Raw genomic sequence first — 20,119 nt, forward strand, 5'->3', positions numbered from 1 at the left:
ACCTATGGATGAGGACAGTGGGTGGGGAGTGAGGGCGGAGGGTGGGGCGGGAACTGGGAGGAGGGGAGTTATGGGGGGGAAAAAAAAAGGAACAAATGTAATAATCTGAACAATAAAGATTTAATTAAAAAACAAACAAACAAACAAACAAACAAATTTAGAATCCTGTCCAGGTGGCTCAGTTGTTGAGTGTGTGGTCCTGATGCCCCAAGGTTGTGGGTTTGATCCCCTATCAGGGCACATGTAGGGGAAAACGAATGAATGCATAGATGGGTACAAAAGCCATCAATGCTTCACTCTCTTCCTTTCTCTGTCTCCCTTTCTGTCTCTGCAATCAATAAATAAATGCTGCAAAGTATGTCTCACTGATTGTGGATTGACTCATGAACTAGATCACAATTCGATTCCTTGTTAGGACACCTACACTGGTTGCGAGCTCCATCACCAGTGGGGGTTGTGTAGGAGGCAGTTGATCAATTACTCTCTCCCTTTCATCACTGATATTTTTGTTCTCTCTTTTGTTCCTCTAGGACTGTGGTAGGGAAACTGCTGCTCGGGAGCCACATGCGGCTCTTTGGCGCCTTGACTGTGGTTCTTCCCCAATACCACGTGTGGACGCGCACGTACACTGCGATTGAAACTTCGTGGCCCATGCGCAGAAGTCGCTTTTCGGCCTGGGCGAGTCTATTTTGAAGAAGTACTGTTGATATTTGGTTCTGTTGACTAATGAGTTTGCCGACTTCTGCTCTAGGAAATAAAAAATATATTTACTTACATAAATAAATAAATAAATAAATAAATAAATAAATAAATAAATAAATCCAAGAATAAATAAATATCCCTAGCCACTGTGCTTCACTGATGACAGTGCTGGCTTGTGCACTGGAGGGCTAGGGTTCCATTCCAGGTCCCATCCCCACTCACAGTAGAGGCACATGTGAGAGGCAGCCAATCGATGTTTCTCTTTCTCTCTCTCTCCCTGTCTCCCACTCTCTCAAAAAAAAAGGGGGGGGGGGGGAATATCCTCACTGTTTGGGTGAAGATAAAAGAAGAATAAAGAATTAAATTCAGAAAAGTTTCAGGATTCAAAATAAACATACAACCTTTAGTTCCATTTCTACAACCTAATAATAAATTCTTTGATGGAAAAACGAAGAATGTAATCAAATTTACAAAAGAATCAAAAACAATAAAACCCAAAGGAATAAATTCAACCAAAATGTGAAACATCTGTACAGTGAGTACTATAAGACAGGGATGAAAGGAATGAAAGAAAACACAAATAAGTTGAAAGTCAACCTGTGTCCATGGATCTGAAAATGAAATATGTTGGAGATAGCTATAGTATACAAGGCAAACTACAGATTAAATGCAATCCCACTAACCCCAATGGTATTTTACAATGAAATGAATAGAAAATCTGGAAATGGAATCAAAAGACCTCCATTAACAAAAGAAATATTTTTTTAAAAATATATTTTATTGATTTTTTACAGAGAGGAAGGGAAAGGGATAGAGAGTTAGAAACATCGATAGGAGAGAAACATCGATCAGCTGCTTCCTGCACACTCCATACTGGGAATGTGCCTGCAACCAAGATACAAGCCCTTGACCAGAATGGAAACTAGGTCCCTTGAGTCCGCTGGCTGAGGCTCTATCCACTGAGGCAAACGGGCTAGGGCAACAGAAGCAATCTTGAGCAAGAAGAAAGCTGATGGCATCACACTTCCTGACTTCAATTTATTATAATGAGAAAGTAAGCAAACAGTGTGTTGCTGGAGAAACACAGATAAATATATCAACAGAACAGAACAGAAACAGAAAAAAACCCAGGCACATACTTTTAAGTAATCTTTGACAAAGCTGCAAGCCACAGAAGAAGGGAAAGATAGATTCTGCAATGAATGGTGCTGGTATAAATGGACATTCACATGTAAAACAACAAAACTGGACAGCACTGATAAAATCTAAGCCAACCTGTATGACAGAATTAAATGTCAGCCCTAAAACGTAAAACTCCTCAGGGCAACCTGGAGAAAAACTTTTGGAGGTTTGTTTTGTACAGGATTTTCTGAATGTGACACCAACCACCGCACAAAATAGAAAAAATAAACAGTCCACACCGCAACAAATAAAAAAATAATAGCATCTTCACTGCAAAACAGCAGTAAACAAAATTGAATGAAAGGCAATCTAGAGGACAGAAGAAAATACTTGCAAACCATATGAAGGAGTCCTTGGGCGATATTGTGGATTCGGCTATGATCAGCACAATAAAGCGAATATTGTGATATAGACAGAAATTCACACAAATAGTTGCAGTTTCCCAGAAATAATCAACGTATCTTAATACTCTACTGCAGGCTAATAACACAGCAGTGACTCTGTCTCAAAAGCAAAGTCTATATAACTTCATTAACAATATTTAATTGCTAAGCACTCGTAACACGCATCTGAGCTTGCTAGAAACATGGTGGCACTAGAGGTGCTGAACGTAGGGTTGCCAAGACCATGGACTTTGTAGAAAAACTGCTGTGGGAGAGTAATATCTGCAAAGAACTATTAAGCACATGCAAAAATATGTGTTCCTGCATGTAGTAAGCAATAAATATATAAAATATACAAGGTATTCAAAAGATGGTAATAAAAAATAGAGTTAATAAAAGGATTAGGATGTGTAGACAGTTTTTCGAAAATATATACACATGACCAATAGGAATATAGAAAACGCTTTCCTCACTAATCAAGGTGGAATCCTTTAAGCTTCCTGCAACACCACCAACCACAAGTTCTTCCCTGTGAATTTAGTGCATCGGGGAGTATTGGGACTTCAGGAATAGAAGGGAGCAGTGGAACCAACCCTCCACCAGGACAGCAACTACCCTGGAAACTGGAAAAATCAAGCAGTACCACAGTTTACATGGGAGGACAGAGCACACCCTGGGAAAAGCGGCCTGGGAAATCGCAAAGCCAAGTCCAGGTCAACGGTGACAGGGAGGGTCTTACCCAGCGAGGATATAAGTTCAAAGTTCTCCAGCATCACATTCAGGTACAGCTGTCTCTGACCCTCATCAAGGAGGCTCCATTCCTCCCTGGAGAAGTAGAGGGCAATGTCCTCAAAGGTCACGCCAACCTGTCAGAATGGAGACAATTGAACCCAGACCTGCTTTTCTGAGAACCAGTAATTCAATCCTTACCCATCTTCCCTGCCAGAAGCCGGTCCATCCTTGCTGCTTGACATAGTCGCTGCAGGGAAAAAACTTCTGCACAGCACATGTTTCAAGGGACCGGAAGTATATGGCATACCCTTCTTAAAATGTTTGCTCCCCCTCTTAGCGCTATGTGTTCTCACCAGGGCCACCTCGCTGAGAAAGGTCGTTTCCCCAGGTGGGGATGTTTGCCTGGAGTTGGGGATTGATGGAACTTGGGAGGGGAATGAATCAGTAAAACCCCCTAGTGTTACAGAAATACCATGGACTACTTATGAAGAACTTGGACTAAGACCGTTGGCAATAAATTTGGGACTTGTTGGACCCCTTTCCCCAGGGGTCTGCCCACCAGGGAAAGCACCAAAGCCTATACCCCTTGGAGACCCACCGACACAGGGCAGTCCCAGGGAAGCAAGAAGCGGGGCTGGGATGACATAACCTTTCCTGGGGAGGATAATCTTTTTCAGTCACTTCCTTGTACCTTATTAGTAGAGCAGTGACCTTGGATAGCCCTTATAATGGAACACAGAGATTAACCTAGACAAGATTAAAATCAACAAAACTAGATAGAGACAGGATTTTTGGCAAAGGTCAGATAAGAAACTATGGACATGAAACTAGGAACTGTAGAAGGCCAAGGGAAGATCCAAAACATACCATTATGTCATGCTTATAAATACAGTTGTAACCGGACAATAAAGGAGGGAAAAAGAGAGAACCTGGCTATGCTGATCAACTGAATGCTGTCTCCCTGTAATTCCTTCTTCGATGACTCTGTCCACACCTTTGGGAAGCCCTGGACCTGCTGGGATTCCCAACACTTCCCCCCTCAACCTCCTCCAGGGCACCCGGTTAGTGTGGACTCCAGGCCCTAATGCCAGTGCAGGCTGCTCTCTCATCACAGCCCCATTACTCACTGTGATGGCCCTCAGCAGAGCAGCTGGGTTGGTGGGAAGGATTGGGGGAGGGGAGGATAGAGAGTCATGCCATTTAAGGTCTGGGCGATGCCTGCAGGGCTCCAGCCTTCCTGCCAGGCAACACCACCGCAGTCTCCTAGATCCTGCCTCCAAGACAAAGCCAAGGGTGGGTTTATGCTTCACCTTTAATCCCCACACCAGGTCCCGGGACCATCAGCTCACACTTCCCCCAGATGTGCACACCACTGGGTAATGTTCATCCCCTTCCCACGTTCAGACCCCAGGTTCACTCCCTCAGCTCTGCCCCCTTCCTGCTCCAATGCCACTGGATCTCGCTGGACTCACCCATGAACTTGGCATATGGCGTGTAGAGAGCTTGGAGTCCAGCCGGATCCAGGACCACCCCAGGCTCCTGATGGACCCCACAGCCGGGAAAGCACCGAATGAGTCTGTGCCGTCCTCCCTGCAGCCTCTGCTCTTTCCGTCAATACTCACAGCCACACCCTCAGGGACCTTCAGATGCAAGTCACCCCCGTCCTCTCTGCCCTGCACTTGCTGTGTCCTCAGAAGCCACAACACTCCTCTCTCCCCTCCACCTTCCTCACGGTCCTCCCCGCGGGACTGAGCTGCAGGACGGGACAGGCGCCCTCCCCAGGCTGTGGTGTCTGTGTGAGGAGGCGCTGAGGGCCTGGGGGACTCAACTCACCTCAGCCCGTCTCCTCAGCGGGGGCGCCGCCATTGCCCTCTGAGGGCTGAGCCGGGCGGGAGCAGAAGCCGCTGCAGGAATGGCGGTCCCTGGCCCGGCCCTGAGCGGGTCTAGTGGCGACTCCAAACTTCAATCTCAAGTGTGAGCTGTGAGCACCACTGGAGGCTCCCACCATTGGCTGTGGGGCGGGGAAAGCACTCTATAGCCCTCAATTCTGGACTCTGAGACCAGGTAATCCCGACCAACAGCTTGAGACAAAATGGAGAAGACTACTGGTCAAGTGCACCCGAACTTAAAAAACGGAAACGCCCTTTCTGAGCTCCCATTCGCTCAGCCTGGTGTTATTCCACGCCTGTCCTTCTGGGTAATGTAGTTCCTACGCTCCATGGCCAGGATCCCGTATTTGCTCAGCTGACTCCAGGACTGGTTTTGAGGGCAAATAGCCCAAGAAAACACCAAGTATACTCAGGGCGCTCCAGCGCCTTCAGGGGAGGGGGTTTCTAGGGCAAGTGTGTTTCTGAGGCACCTGCCTGGCTTCCTTTAGCTGCTGGTTTTGCATATCTTTCTTCAGAATCTGCTCTTTTCTGGATGACAGGCATTGTGTCTTCTTTTGGGCCATTAGGCATCTGTCTGCTTCAGGCTAAATGTAGCTTGCAGAGGTTGCTCAAGCGTCTAACTCATCTAACCTGCCTCCATTGAATCCATTATACAAAGTTAATGTCTCAAAACAGACATCACTATTTAAGAGCATGGCTTCTGGGGCCATTAGAAGTGTCAGCTCTGCCTGGGCTGCAGTGTGGATGACATGGCCAAGAGACCTGTGAAAAAATGCTCAAGGACACTGATCATCAGAGAGATGCAAATTAAAGTAACAATTAGATACCACCTCCCAACTGTCAGAACGACTACCATCAACAAAGGACAAGTGCTGGCGATGGAAGTGGAAAAAGGGGAACCCTAGTACACTGCTGGTAGGAATGCAGACTGATGCAGACATTAAGGAAAACATAGTGAGTTTCCAAAAAAATTAAATATGGAACTACCATTTGACCCTGTGATCACACTTATAAGAATATATCCAAAGAAACCTGAAACAACAATCAGAAAGAACGTATGCACTGCTATGTTCATAGCAGCACGATTTACAATAGTTAAGATTTAAAAACAGCCCAAGTGCCCATCAGTAGATGAGTGGGTAAAAAAGATGTGGTACATTTCTACCATGGAATGCTATGCAGCAGTAAAAAAGAAGGATCTCTTACCCTTTCACACAGCATGGAGGGACCTGGAGAGCATCATGCTAAGTGAAATAAGTGAGTCAGAGAAAGAAAAACATCACTTAATCTCACATGTAGATGGAACCTAAATAACAAAATTAACTCAAGAATGGAGTGGATCCAGAGACCTGGAAGCTTGGAACAGAGTGCAAAGTCTCAGATGGAAGGTGAGGGAGGGTTATATAAAAAAAGAGAGAGAGAGAATAAACATTCCTGGGTGAGGATTAAAGAAACACTCACACACACAAACCAAAGAAAGCCACCTGAGCCTTGAGCATTGTCTTCTGCTCTCTGGAAGCAAGGAGAAAGCTCTAGCTTGCTGTGTTCTGGATTGGCTCTAAATATGTGTTTATAGGAGAAACTAAGATGGCGGCATAGATAAACACCAGGAAATTGCTGCCTCCCACAACAATGGAAAAATACCACAAAAGGACAGAGCGGACATCATCCAGAACAACAGGAAGGCTGGCTGAGTGTAAATTCTACAACTAGAAGGAAAGAAAAGCACACTGAGAGCCAGAGGAGCAGCAGAGGTGAAGTGCAGAGGTATGGCGGCTCACCCGTGCAGAAAGGGGGTGGCACCTGAGGACTCGGCTGTCTTTTTGAATCTGGAGGGAGTCACAAGCTCCCCGCTGCTCTGAACTCGGGTTCCGGGAAGTCTCTGGGGTCCCAGGACTCACACGGGGAGAAGCTGGACTGTCGGGCAGCGGGCGAACTTGAGGGCAGCTTTCCCTCAGAGGTGCTTGCAGCAATTATCAGGTCACTGAGACGTGCGATTCTTTAGGGGCTGGGCTGAGAATCAGCCATAGCTGCTTGCTCCGCCCTTTGATTCCCTGAGACCCTGCCCCACCCAGGCTGAGGCAGAGGCTTTTGCATGTGAATGTACCTAACTGCAGCTGGGCCAGGCAGACCCGGAACTTCCAAGAGAAGGCCCAAGGCCCTGCAGCGGCTTGCATTGCTTCACAGCTGAGCCTCTTCGTGGCTCCTGCTGTGTGGCCTCAGGCAGAGGCTGAATTAGCACCTCCTTAGATCTAGGAGCCACTGTACCCAGTGGTCAGAGGGGGACCATCCAGATTGCAACTCCTCAGACCCATAAGGGACACACTCAGGGAGCAGACTCAGTGAGCACCAAAGCCCCACTGAAGCAAGTCTTGCCCCAGAAGGGTGTCTTCAGCACAGAAGTTCTCCCACTTCAGACACAGCTGATTCTCACAGCCAATTGGCCTGGAGGTCAATTACTCCCAGTGAACCTACAACAACCAAGGCATAACTACAACAAGACTGTGCACAAAGCCCACAAAGGGGTGCACCAAGAGTGTCTACCTCAGGTAACTGGGGAGGCTGAGCCACTGGGCCCTACAGGACACCTGGCAGGCAGGGCCACTCTATCAACACAGTGAAGCAGCCAAAATGTGGAGACAAAGAAACAGGTCACAAATGGCAGAAATGGAGGAAAGCAAACGACTGGATATAGAGTTCAAGGCCACGTTTATAAGGTTTCTCAAGAATTTTATGGAAACTGCCGATAAATTTAATGAATCCCTCAATAAGTATAGTGAGACCCTGGAGGACATGAAAAAGGACTAACTAGAAATTAAGCATACAGTGACTGAAATAAAGAATAATTTACAGAGATCCAACAGCAGACAAGAGGATCCCAAGAATCAAGTCAAAGATTTGAAATACAAAGAAACAAAAAATACCCAACCGAAAAAGAAAAAAGAAAAGAGATTCCAAAAATATGAAGATAGTGTAAGGAGCCTCTGGGACAACTTCAAGCGTACCAACATCAGAATTATAGGGGTGCCAGAAGAAGAGAGAGAGCAAGATATTGAAAATCTATTTGAAGAAATAATGACAGAAAACTTCCCCTACCTGGTGAAAGAAATGGACTTACAAGTCCAGGAAGAGCAGAGAACCCCAAACAAAAGGAATCCAAAGAGGACCACACCAAGACACATCATCTTTAAAATGCCAAGAGCAAAAGATAAAGAGAGAATCTTAAAAGCAGAAAGAGAAAGACAGTCAGTTACCTACAAGGGAATACCCATACGACTGTCAGCTGATTTCTCAACAGAAACCATGCAGGCCAGAAGAGAGTGGCAAGAAATATTCAAAGTGATGAATAGCAAGAACCTGCAACCAAGATTACTTTATCCAGCAAAGCCATCATTCAGAATTGAAGGTCAGATAAAGAGCTTCATGGATAAGAAAAAGCTAAAGGAGTTCATCACCACCAAACCAGCATTATATGAAATGCTGAAAGGTATCCTTTAAGAAGAGGAAGAAGAAAAAGGAACTCTTACCATTTGCCACAGCATGGATGGAACTGGAGAGCGGATAAATACCACAGGATCTCACTCATTTGTGGAATATAATGAACAACATAAACTGATGAACAAGGACTGATCCAGAGACGGAGAGGCATTGATTGGACTGTCGGGCCTTGGAGGAAAGGTAGGGGAGGGTGGGGGTAAGGGGTAAAGATAAACCAAAGGACTTATATGCAAGCATATAGGCCTAACCAATGGACACGGACAACGGGGGGGGGGGGGTGAGGGCATGAGCTAGGGGGGGTAGAGGGTAATGTGGGGACAAGGACAAATATGTAATATCTTAATCAATAAAAAATATGTATAAAAAAAACTTTCAAATGAGATTCCGGCAAAACGTATACATATATAGATTTTTAAAAAATAGCCTATATGATCAACCATTATTCTTGTTCTGTTCAAACAATCAGAATTGTAACTAGACATAATTCAGTAAATAAATTGGTCTTGCTGAAACTGGTTTGGCTCAGTGGATAGAGCGTCGGCCTGCAGACTGAAGGGTCCCGGGGTCGATTCCGGTCAGGGGCATGTGCCTGGGTTGCGGGCACATCCCCAGTGGCAGATGTGCAGGAGGCGGGTGATCGATGTTTCTCTCTCATCGATGTTTCTAACTCTCTATCTCTCTCCCTTCCTCTCTGTAAGAAATCAATAAAATATATTAAAAAAAAGAATAAATTGGTCTTAATTTTGCTCATTAATAAAAATTAGGGTAATTTTTGGGAGAGAAGTTGTGTTTCAACAGAAAATTATTGGAACTAAAATTATTTTTTCTTCCACCAGACCATTTGTCATAATTCTTAACTGTTCTAGCCTTTGCCCAATGATACTAAATTTTATAGCAGTTTGTCTCCAACAGGTTACAAGCCCTACTTCACCTAGGGAATACCACCTCAGGCACCATTGCCATCTCCTTCTATGCCGAGGCCGCATCTTCCCTCTAACAGAGAGCAAGGACCTCTTGGTTCCGAGAGAATCCTTCAACCCCTCTTCAGCAGGAAGCAGTCTCAGAACAAACCCCACGTCCCCTTTCCCTAAAAAGAATTCAGAGCCAAGATCCTTGACGTGGATATAGTAGGCAGTTAAACAGACATGACTAGAACAAGGACTGGAGGAGAGATGGACCTTGAGACATGCTTCTCACCACTCCAACTCCTTTGAAGCTGGCAATGGAAGAACCTGTGTAAAACTGACATTTAATTCTAACTAATTAGAAAGAAGGTAGGGATAGTTTTGACATAATAGAAGATATAGAGAGAAAGGAAAAAGAAAGTAAATTGACAAACTGAAGGGTTTGTGTGTGTAGTAGAGGATCTGTAAAGAATTAGAGTTGAGGAAATAAAAATAGTGAGAAGGGATATAAAGAACGGAATATAATAGGAAGAAAGATATGGGAGTAGGAAAACTTAAGAGTAACTGTAAAAGTTGTAAGGATGTTTGTGAAAGTGATAAAAGGGTTATTAAGAAAAATCTTAAAAGAAAATTATAATTATACTGAATAATAAGTTTTATAGAGCACCTGAATTAATCTAAAAAGTAATCATATTACTTTAATTCTTAGAACACATATACTTATGTGAATAAAGGGTTTAAGTTTCTCATATGTGAATAGAGGATTAAGTTTTCTTTTCAAGGCCTGTGTGAAGTAACTAGGGAGGTGACACAGCTATGAATCCAGGAAGCAGAACTGATAAGCAGTGTCAGACCAACCCACCAGAAGTCAAAATGTCATCTCATCAACATTGCTTAATCACCTGATGACTAATTACAATAGCTGATGTCTATGGACACTGAGACCTGCACCTAGCTATAGTTCTCACCCTAGCCCATTCCCCTTTATAATACTGCCCCCTACAGTTTTCTACAAGGGAGGATTTAATCCTGGTAAGCACACTGTCTTCTTAATGGGAATAACCACTGGTGCCATTATAATTCTTTTTATTTTTCTTATAGTCTACAAAATCCAATTTGAGAAGTAAACATTCTTCGAGGACCCTGAAATTCCAAGGCAGAAAGTTTGCCACCTCCCTCTGTCTTCTACATCCAGCAAATCAAAATAGAGGGAGGTATGGGGAAGCAAGTCTGCGTACAGGAAAGCAAATCTGTGTACGCGGAAGCACCTGGGTGTTCACTAGAAAATTTATGCTTAGTGTTTAGATGTCTTTGCTTAAAGGACGCTGCAGATACATGTGTCTTCTCAAGGATGCTTACCCTACTGATAGTATCTAATAGTTAATTTTGAGTCAAGCTGTTGTTACAATAGAAGCCTAAGGAGGCAGGTGAACGGGGCTGTTTGGTTCTGATATCCAGTCAGTCTCTTAGCCCTCTGTTTCACAAAAACCTGTTAGAGTAATCATTCTTCCATCACTCAGAGTATGCTGTCAGCCCTTGAATTATTTCTTTCTTTCTTTCTTTCTTTCTTTCTTTCTTTCTTTCTTTCTTTCTTTCTTTCTTTCTTTCTTCTTTCTTTTAAATATATTTTATTGATTTTTTACAGAGAGGAAGGGAGAGAGATAGAGAGTTAGAAACATCGATGAGAGAGAAACATCGATCACCTGCCTCCTGCACATCTCCCACTGGGGATATGCCTGCAACCAAGGTACATGCCCTTGACCGGAATCGAACCCGGGACCCTTCAGTCGGCAGGCCGACGCTCTATCCACTGAGCCAAACCGGTTTCGGCCCTTGCATTGTTTCTTAAGTAATCTTGGAAAATCTTCCTCATTTCTGTAATCAAGGATGTTCCAAACAGTTCAATATCAGTTTAGACTTCCCAGGTTCTTGTGAGAATTAAAAAAGAAAATGCTGAAAAAGTCATCTCTGGAACCCTGGCCCAGGCAAGTACCAAGTTTGTAACTTTTATTGATCCTCACAGTCCTAGCTAAGTCCCCTTATAAGCATCATGTCACATTTAGCCAACTGAGGTGCAGGGAGCTATAGTGAATCTCTTGGAGATTCCAGGTTAGAAATTCAATATGGAAACCTTGGCGGCACTGGGAGCTCCATGACGTTACGTCCTTGTCCACACTGAGTTACCATTGGTCCAGAAGTCCTGTATGCGAATATTTCTTTAAGGAGCCTGTAGTGAGAGCCTGGCTACAGGCTTTTAAGCTGGAAAGCTGATGCTTGATGTTGCACAACCTGCTGTCTGGTGTGTGCTCGTGAGTGCAGGTAGGGGAGTTAGAGAAAGCCTGGCTCGGTCCTTTTCCTGTGAGTCCTGTGAGCCGATCCCGTCCACACCAACCCATTCCCCACACAGCATACCTGTAACGTTCAGGATGTCAGCTTGTTTGAGAGTTGGCCTGTCTGATGGAAGGTAAATGAGAAACATTCCTGAGAGGCTCAGAGCAAGTGAGTGTAGACTGGGTTCCATTGAAATTTCTTTAGTGGTTGGATCAGAAGGAAAGTTCTGCCCAGAGCGGCTGCCTCATTCCAGTTGCATTAGACCCGGGTGAGCTCATCTCTGCTGAATCTCATGATCACTGCTGCCTCCCTCAGAGTGTTCTCCCTGCATGACGGGAACTGAGTGGTCAAAAAGAACAAGCTCAATGTTCAGTGAAAGCAGAAGAAGAAGCAGTGGGCACAGGGTGGGTGACGGGGAGCGGGGGTGTCTACTGTCTGCTTCTCCTCATTCCTGCTCCCTCCTTCACCAGCAGAGCCAGCGCCTCTCTCAAGGTCTGGTTTGGAAGTCAGGAAGGTGAGGCTGCCCAGGTGGGATTTGGAAGGATGGAAAACTGCACTGAGGTCGGGGACACGGGGTCACGGGCTTCCTGTCATTTTACTGCAGATTGTCTTTAAGGGTTTAAACTTAGGGAACTTTTATAAGGCACTGATTATACAAAAAAAAAAAAAAATCTGATATGCAGGATGTATTTTCATTGTTACAAGTTGAATATAATTAAAGCATAGTGATTAATCACAAAAACAATATGTAATTATATATGTGTTTCCCCATGGTCTTAGGCGACCCCTGTGAAAGAGCCGTTCTACCCCCAAAGGGGTCTTGACCCACAGGTTGAGAACCCCTGCCGTAAAGGGAAACATTGCCATGACCCGTAAAGTCCACTCATGTGAACATGTTAGCTCGGCAATGACGTTTCCTACGAGAAGATACTGTGTTTGGAGGACCAAGCTCCTCCAGCGGACACAGCAGCGCACGTGTGATCCTGCCCTGAGATCTCCCCAGGGAAACGCAGGAGGACCCGCAGAGCACTGGCGGTGGCGCCCCCGATTCATTAAGGGCTTTGTGCTTCTCAAATGTTTGAGAATAAGTATGCCTTTCTCCATCTTCAGAAAAAAATATTTACTTTTCTGTTGAAAAGTGTGCAAGTGAAATTCTGTAGAACCCTTCCTCCCCCTGAGAAAAGAGGCCAGATCAGTGATCCTGCTCCCAGAAGGGGGGCCCCCTATATAGCAGGCCGGCCTGCGGCTCTGGGGGCCCTGGGGCCGTCAGGAGCTCTAGCTCTACCCCCTGGCCCCTCTGCCAGGGGTGGTGCCCTCCCGCCTCCTTTAAGTCCCACTGGCATGTCATTTTCTCCGACTCCCGGCCTAAAGGTGCGATCCCACCTCGAGATGTTTCTGCTTGTTTTTCAGTAGAGCACCTGCACCATCTAACACGCGGGGTGCTTTCTCGGACTCCTGACTGACTGTCCTCCTGCCCCCAGACCTGAAACCTCGGGGAGGGCAGGCTGTGGTCTTTCTGCGCCACCTGGGAGCCCTGGCTCCCGGGGCGAGCCTGGACCGTGAAGGAGCCTGATGCGTGTGACATGCACTTGGCGGGAGGAGGCCGTGCCCACAGCCGCGTGGGCTGCTGCTGTGGGAGCAGACCCTCGGCCCGGGTTCTCGCAGTCCTGGTGACCCTGAGGCCCTGGGGCCTGCCTGTCGCTTGAGGGCCATGAGCTGCTCCAGGGTGGCCTCGAGCTCCTCGGCCTGGGCCTGCATGGTGGACGGCTGCAGCTGCTTCTCGGGCAGGGAGTTGCTCATGCGCTTTTGGCTTTCTTCCAGCTCCATGATCCTCGGTGACCTAGGGGACCCACGGATCACCTGTCAGGCCTTGCCCAGGCCACCCAGTGCATAGTGTGAGGGATTCCCAGAGGGGAAGAGGGTAGGCCACGCCCTGCGGGGCCTGGGGGGATGGGGGTGGGGGGACGGGGCGAGTCCCAGCTAACCCCATTGTGGAGGAGGCAGGCACAGCTTGGGCAGCCCTGGCCCATGCCACCTGCCATGCTGGACACGCGCCAGGGGGCCCGGGGTTGGGAGGGGGGGTGGCACAACGGCTGTGGCCAGGCCGCCCAGCAGGCTCCCTACTTTGTGAAGGTCCCTGATCTTCCGCTGCAGCTCCACCTGCTTGTGTGGAAGTCTGACCGGGTGGGCACTTTCTTGTCCAGCTTGCTCTGGCCTTCGGCCTGGGTGGAGATGGTCTCTCTGCGGGCGATGGCCAGCTTCATGTCCCGGATCATCCGCTCCTGCTGCTTCAGCAGCTGCTTGTGCTTGACCTGGTGCAGGGGGCAGAGAAGAGAATGGCGGATCGGCTGCTTCCTGCACTCCCCCCCACCCTCCACCGGGCTGGGGGTGGAGCCGCCACCCAGGCCTGTGCCAGGACAGGGAATTCAACACCAGCCGGCAAGAGCGGCATTTTACAACATCGAGCGCAGAACCCGGCGGCTGCACCGGAAGGACAGGACAGTGGTTGGTGAGATGCTGCGTGTGCGGGGCCGTGTGTGTCCGTGTTGCTCCGCAGGGAGTTCAGGGAGGACGGACCCAGCACACGGGCAGCGTGGGGGACAGTGCGTTGCACTTGGGCTTGGAGTGCGGGTCGCTGTGCTGGGGCTCCCGCCGGGGGTCCGGACCCTCCTGCGCCCCCACACCTTCATCCTGTGGATCTCCGTCTTCATGGCCTGGATCTCCTTCTGGCCCGTCTCCGAGTCCACCGAGGCCCGCATCGCCTTCGCCAGCTGGATCTTTTTCTCCCAAAGCAGGATCTGGTGTCTTTAAAAGGAGCAGAGGCCGCATGGGAGCTGGAGGGTTCGGGAGCTTTCCTCCCGAGGCTCCCTGACCTTGTGCTTCAAGACCCCCCCCCCCCAAGGGAACAGCCGCGGGGGGCGGGGATGTCAGGTCTGGCAAAGGTGGGCGCGCAGCCAGAGGGCGAGTCAGGGAGGGCAGGCTCTGTCCTGAGGGCCCATGTCTGCTACTGCGTGCAGTTGCTATGGGAGACCCTCTGCCTTCTTTTCTAGGAAGGCCCTCGAGGGGCAGGTGGCATATGCTGATGCCCAAGCCAGGGCGCGGGGCGCGGCTGTTACTTAAGAACCAACCCCGCCCTCCATTCTGGGACCAGCAGCCCCCAGTGCCGGCCAGCTGTCTCTGGAATCACCCAACTTGGATGGGATTATTTATTTAAAATACGTTTTTATTGATTTTAGCGAGCGAGAGGGAGGGAGAAACATCCATGATGAGAGAGAATCATGGACCAGCTGCCGCCTGCACGCCCCATTCTAGCGATGGAGCCTGCAACCCCGGCCGGTGCCCTGACCGGGAGTCCAACCCGACCCCTCTTGGTTCATAGGTCGACACGCCATGTCTGAGCCACGCCTAGGGATCAACCCAGGACGCTCGCTTCCCAGGGGCCTTGAGGGGCGGGCGGCGGCACTCACTCGGCCTCCACCAGGCGGTTGAGGAGCGACACCTTCTCCTGGTTCAGCTGCTCCAGCTTGTCTTGCATCTCTATGGTCTCCCTCTCTGCGGCCTGGGGGGAAGGGGAAGGGAAGGTGAGCGGAGCAGCTGGGCGGCGGCGCCGGTGGACTCGGGGCCCAGGGCCGTGCCCGCCCCTCCCGCTCTGCCCCTAGAGACACGTGTGCCCACGGCTATGCCCTCCCGCCCACCCTGCCCCTGGGCCCGTGGGCCTGCCCGCGGGAGCACCTTGACCGGTTGCAGGAACTGGCTCTCCGTGAGCAGGTTCGCCGGCTGCAGGCCCTCAGCAGGCCCTCGGAGCTGCCGCGGTTGCGGCTCAGGAGCACCTTGAGCTTCCGCAGGTCCTTGTCCAGGTCCTTCATGAGCCGCTCAATGTCCTTCTGCTCCCTCTTCTCCTGCTCGATCTTCTCTGTGTCGGAGGAACGCGGGCGGCTGAGCCCCACTGTCCTCCTAGCGCCCCCCATCACGTCCCTCTGGGGCCGGGGGGCAGGGGAGGGCGCCCCTCTGGCCGCTTGGTTTCCAAAGCCTGGCCCTTCTGGGACCTGGAAGGACCGGGGTAGATGAGCAGCAAGTGGTGGTGACGAGGGAGGGCACTCAGAGTCCCGGAGGGCGGGGCAGGCGGCAGGACCGCTGGGAGGAAACGGTGCCTGATGTGCCCAGGTGGAGGGAGTCAAGAGCTCTGGGCGGCACCCCAAAGGGCTGCATGCCCGGGCTGACCTGCGATGACCCTGGGTCATCTCCTCTTTCATAGGTTGATACTCGTACAGTAAGCCACACCAGGCCCTCTTGGTCCTAAGTTTTAAGTAGTACAAGGTTCTTACAAATTATGCGTGTACCTCGGTTGCGGGCTCATCCCCAGTGGGAGGTGAGCAGGAGGCAGCTGATCAATGTTTCTCTCTCATCAGTGTTTCTAACTCTCTATCTCTCTCCCTTCCTCTCTGTAAAAAAAAAACACAAAACACAAAACAAAAAAAACAAACAAAAAACAAATTATGAATTTTATTTTATTTTAATTTTTTAAAAATATATATTCTATTGACTTTTTACAGAGGGGAAGGGAGAGGAACAGAGAGCTAGAAACATCAACAAGAGAGAAACACCCATCAGCAGCCCCCTGCATACTCCCACTGGGGATGTGCCCATAACCAAGGCACATGCCCCTGACCGGAATCGAACCCGAGACCCTTGAGTCCGCAGGCCTACGCTCTATCCATTAAGCCAAACCGGTCAGGGCCAAATTATGAATTTTAAAGATTCACTGCACATATGCATACCCATATATATCATTATTTGTTATTTATAATATTTCGTGTGTTTTTTAAGTGTTGGAACTATATATACATACGTCATCTTTCAGTATGAATATGTATTTTCTTTTCTTTGTATAGCAAAGGTGGAAATTTATTGAATAGATACAAACTCCCAGGTGGGGCGAGGGAAGAGTCCCACAGAATGAACTCCCAGGTAGGGAGGGGGAAAGGGTCCCACTGAATTCTTTTTCCTCCTGGCTTTTAAAAGCTGCAGTGTTCGGAAACCGTTTTGGCTCAGTGGATAGAGAGTCGGCCTGTGGACTGAAGGGTCCCAGGTTTGATTCCGGTCAAGGGCATGTACCTTGGTTGCGGGCATATTCCCAGGAGGCAGCTGATCGATGTTTCTCTCTCATCGATATTTCTCTCTATCTCTATCCCTTCCTATCTGTAAAAAAATCAATAAAATATATTTAAAAAAATAAAATAAATGCTGCAGTGTCTGTGTCCTGATATCCCCTCTGATTGGTCACTATTCCCCTTCCAATTGGTTACTATAGTGATTCCTAAGGCCATCCTCCCTATAGTCCTTCCATTCCTCTGGGCTGTCTGCTTTTCCATCCGAATGAAGGGCTTCCTTCTCTTTATTTTGTAAATATAGACCTTTCATGGCTATTTCCAGTTCCCTTCTCTTATGTAAATGCAACTGTTGCTGCTTCCTTGTCTTATGGAAATGTAAGTGGGCCTGGCTTCCTTGTGTTAAGGGAATCTACCTTTTCCCAGTCTAAAGCCCCCACGCTTTTCCATGTGAATATGTATTTCACTTACACTAATTTGTGAATATTTGTGCAATCTTATCCCATTGAGAATGCCTGAAACTCAACTCCACTGACATCTTCAATATGTCTGTAAGGGAGGAATTATTTTTCACTATGATCATTACAGGGGCATCTTCACATTAACAAAACACGTTATTTTGCCAAAATTCAAGTCTCCCACTTTTTCAAAAGTGTATTTATCTTTATTGATGTTCAAGTAAAAATTAAACAACAGAATTCGATTTAATGTTTATAACCTGCATGTTAGTTATTCTTTTTTTTCTTTTTTTAAATATATTTTATTGATTTTTTACAGAGAGGAAGGGAGAGAGATAGAGAGTTAGAAACATCGATGAGAGAGAAACATCGATCAGCTGCCTCCTGCACATCTGCCACTGGGGATGTGCCCGCAACCCAGGTACATGCCCTTGACCGGAATCGAACCTGGGACCTTTCAGTCCGCAGGCTGACGCTCTATCCACCGAGCCAAACCGGTTTCGGCAGTTATTCTTTATTTCGAAGACATGCCGCAAGTTCTCCCCCACCCCCACCCCCCTTTTTTTTAGCTAGAATGGAAAGGAGAGTGAGAGACAATGTAAGAAACAGATGTGAGAGAGACACATTGACTGGTAGCCTGGGCACTCACCCAGACCTCAATGGGACAGAGCCAGCAGCATACGTACAAGCACTGGCTGAAACAGAGCCCAGGACCCTTCAGTCTGCATGTCAGAAATAAGGCGAGTCACCCAATTCACGGGTCCTGGAAGAGCATAGAACATACTCGGGAGCCAGGCAGCAAGGCTAACATCGTTACTTCTACACAGAAGGGTGGGTGCACATGGTCAGGAAGCTCGCCCAAATGGAGCAGGTGATCAGCTCACTTTATAATCCTTGAGGCATGTGAGTTGTCCCTTGCTCTTGATTGTAGCTAAGGGGCAGTCTTTGGAGATTGGCTAATTCAAAGGGAGAGGTTGTCCTTTGCGGTTTGAAGACTGGCAGCCCCCAGGGGAGCTAGAAGGTATGCAACCAACATGGCAGCTGTCTAAACTGTTCTTTGACGGAAATGATGATTTGTTTACACTCACGTGCGTCGTCCATGCTGTAACCACCAATTAAACTGGATAGGTCTGTGGAATATTCTTGGGTACTATTGGTAACATACATCCACGGTGGTGTGAGTGCGTCAATTGTGTCCTAAAACTCTCCAGACTCTGTAATGCAGGCAAACCTCTGTAGTATGACGAGCTGCATTGGTCTCACAGATAATGTGTTTTTATAAAAAGGACTGCAGTCCCTTTACCAGGAAAAATGACGACTCATTTCTGAGGAAGGTTATTTCCCAGATGTCGCTGTTGTCCTTGGGGCGAGATGGAAAAACCTTCCACCGCCATCTTGGACGCTGGAACCCACATTACCCAGAAGGCCTTGTGAGCACTACCGCCAGCTTAGCCAATGAAGGGTCAGAAATGGCCTTTCTCTTGCGTCACACGGGGGCAGGGGCGGGCCTTCCGGTGCTCTCTAGGCGGCTATTGGTCTCCACCCAGGATCTACTCCAGGCCGGGGCGGAGGGCTCCAGGTGGGCGGGGCAGTGGCGGATACCGGAAGGGAGAAGGCCCGAGTCCTTGCCGCTCAGCCCGCACGTGGGAGTGAAACTCGCTGACGCCCCCGGGTCACCCACGTCCGTGACGGAACAGAGGCCCCTTTACCCCCTTCCGCTGCCCCTGCTTCTTACCCGCCTCTCCGGCCTCGCCTGCCTGGGTCCGCGCACGGCGTCCATTGGCAATGGCCTTGATCAGTTTCTCAGCTGAGGTGAGTTCGCGTCCCCCGCCCCCCACACCTGCTCTCACCGCCTCCTTACCCTCAACCCTGCAGCCTGGGCTCAGGGCGCCTGTCCCGTCCCGCAGCTCAGGTCCCCGCTTGGACACTGAGGAAGGAGGAGCGGGGAGAGGAGTGTTGTGGCTTCTGAGGACACGGGAAATGCAGGGCTCAGTGGACAGGGGTGACTCGTGTCTGAAATCCCCCTGCGGACGTGGGCTCTGAGTATAGAAACCAAGGTCCGAGGCGGCAGGGAGGAGTTCAGAGCCGCATGCCCTGCTTTCCCCAGGGTTTGGCTCAGTGGATAAAGCCTCGGCCTGCGGACTGAAAGGTCCCAGGTTCGATTCCGGCAAGGGCATGTACCCAGTGGGGGATGAGCAGGAGGCGGCTGATCGATGTTTCTCTCTCATCGATGTTTCTGACTCTCTATCTCTCTCCCTTCCTCTCTGTAAAAAATCAGTAAAATATATTAAAAAAAAAAAAGAATTGGGTTGTGGTAGATCCTTCTGAACCCTCACATGCTCTCTCTGGGTGCCATGTGCTAACTTCATGGGCGAGTCCAGAGAGGTCCACAGTGTGGAGCAGGAAGGTGGCAGAGCTGAGGCAGTGAACCTGGGGTCTGAAGTTGTGATGGGGGTAGACATTACACAGTGGTGTGCACATCTGGAGGAAGTGTGAGCTGATGGTACTGGAAAGCTGGTATTGGGACTTTAAAAAAATGTATTTTTTTAAATTGATTTCAGAGAGGAAGGGAGAGGGGGAGAGAGAGATAGAGAGAGAATGAATCATCCATAAGCTGCCTCTGGAAGCCCCGTACTGGGGATGGAGTCTTCACCCCGGCCATGTGTCCTTCCTTGATTAGAAACCAACCAGGGATCCTTCAGTGCACAGTCCAAAACTCTGTCCACTGAGACAGACCAGCCAGGGCTGGTACTAGGACTATAGGGTGAAGCATAAACCCTGGCTTTGTCCTGGAGGCATGATCTGGGAGACTGCAGTGGTATTGCTTGGCAGGAAGGCTGAGACCCTGCCTGCTTGGCCCAGAGCTTAGAGCAGGGGTGGGCAAACTTTTTGACTCGAGGGCCACAATGGGTTCTTAAACTGGACCGGAGG

At 48.7% G+C, this 20,119-nt stretch overlaps 1 protein-coding gene across 2 annotated transcripts in view; it reads right to left on the reverse strand.

Moving 5' to 3' along the window:
* Positions 1-20,119, reverse strand: part of LOC132216086 (zinc finger protein 883-like) — a 681,654-nt gene that overhangs the window by 40,808 nt on the left and 620,727 nt on the right. Inside the window, exons 1-2 of one of the 2 annotated variants that reach the window (XM_059665163.1) lie at positions 4,833-5,069; positions 3,007-3,133 (exon numbers count right to left, since the gene is read on the reverse strand). In XM_059665163.1, coding sequence (XP_059521146.1) covers positions 3,007-3,133; positions 4,833-4,865 — 160 coding nt within the window. In that variant the 5' untranslated portion in view covers positions 4,866-5,069. Of the gene's footprint in view, positions 1-3,006; positions 3,134-4,832; positions 5,070-20,119 lie in introns of those variants that run through there. The other variant, XM_059665161.1, reaches the window with a different exon arrangement.

Source organism: Myotis daubentonii, chromosome 15 (genome assembly GCF_963259705.1).
Source record: "Myotis daubentonii chromosome 15, mMyoDau2.1, whole genome shotgun sequence".
In the NCBI taxonomy this organism is placed as follows: domain Eukaryota; kingdom Metazoa; phylum Chordata; class Mammalia; order Chiroptera; family Vespertilionidae; genus Myotis; species Myotis daubentonii.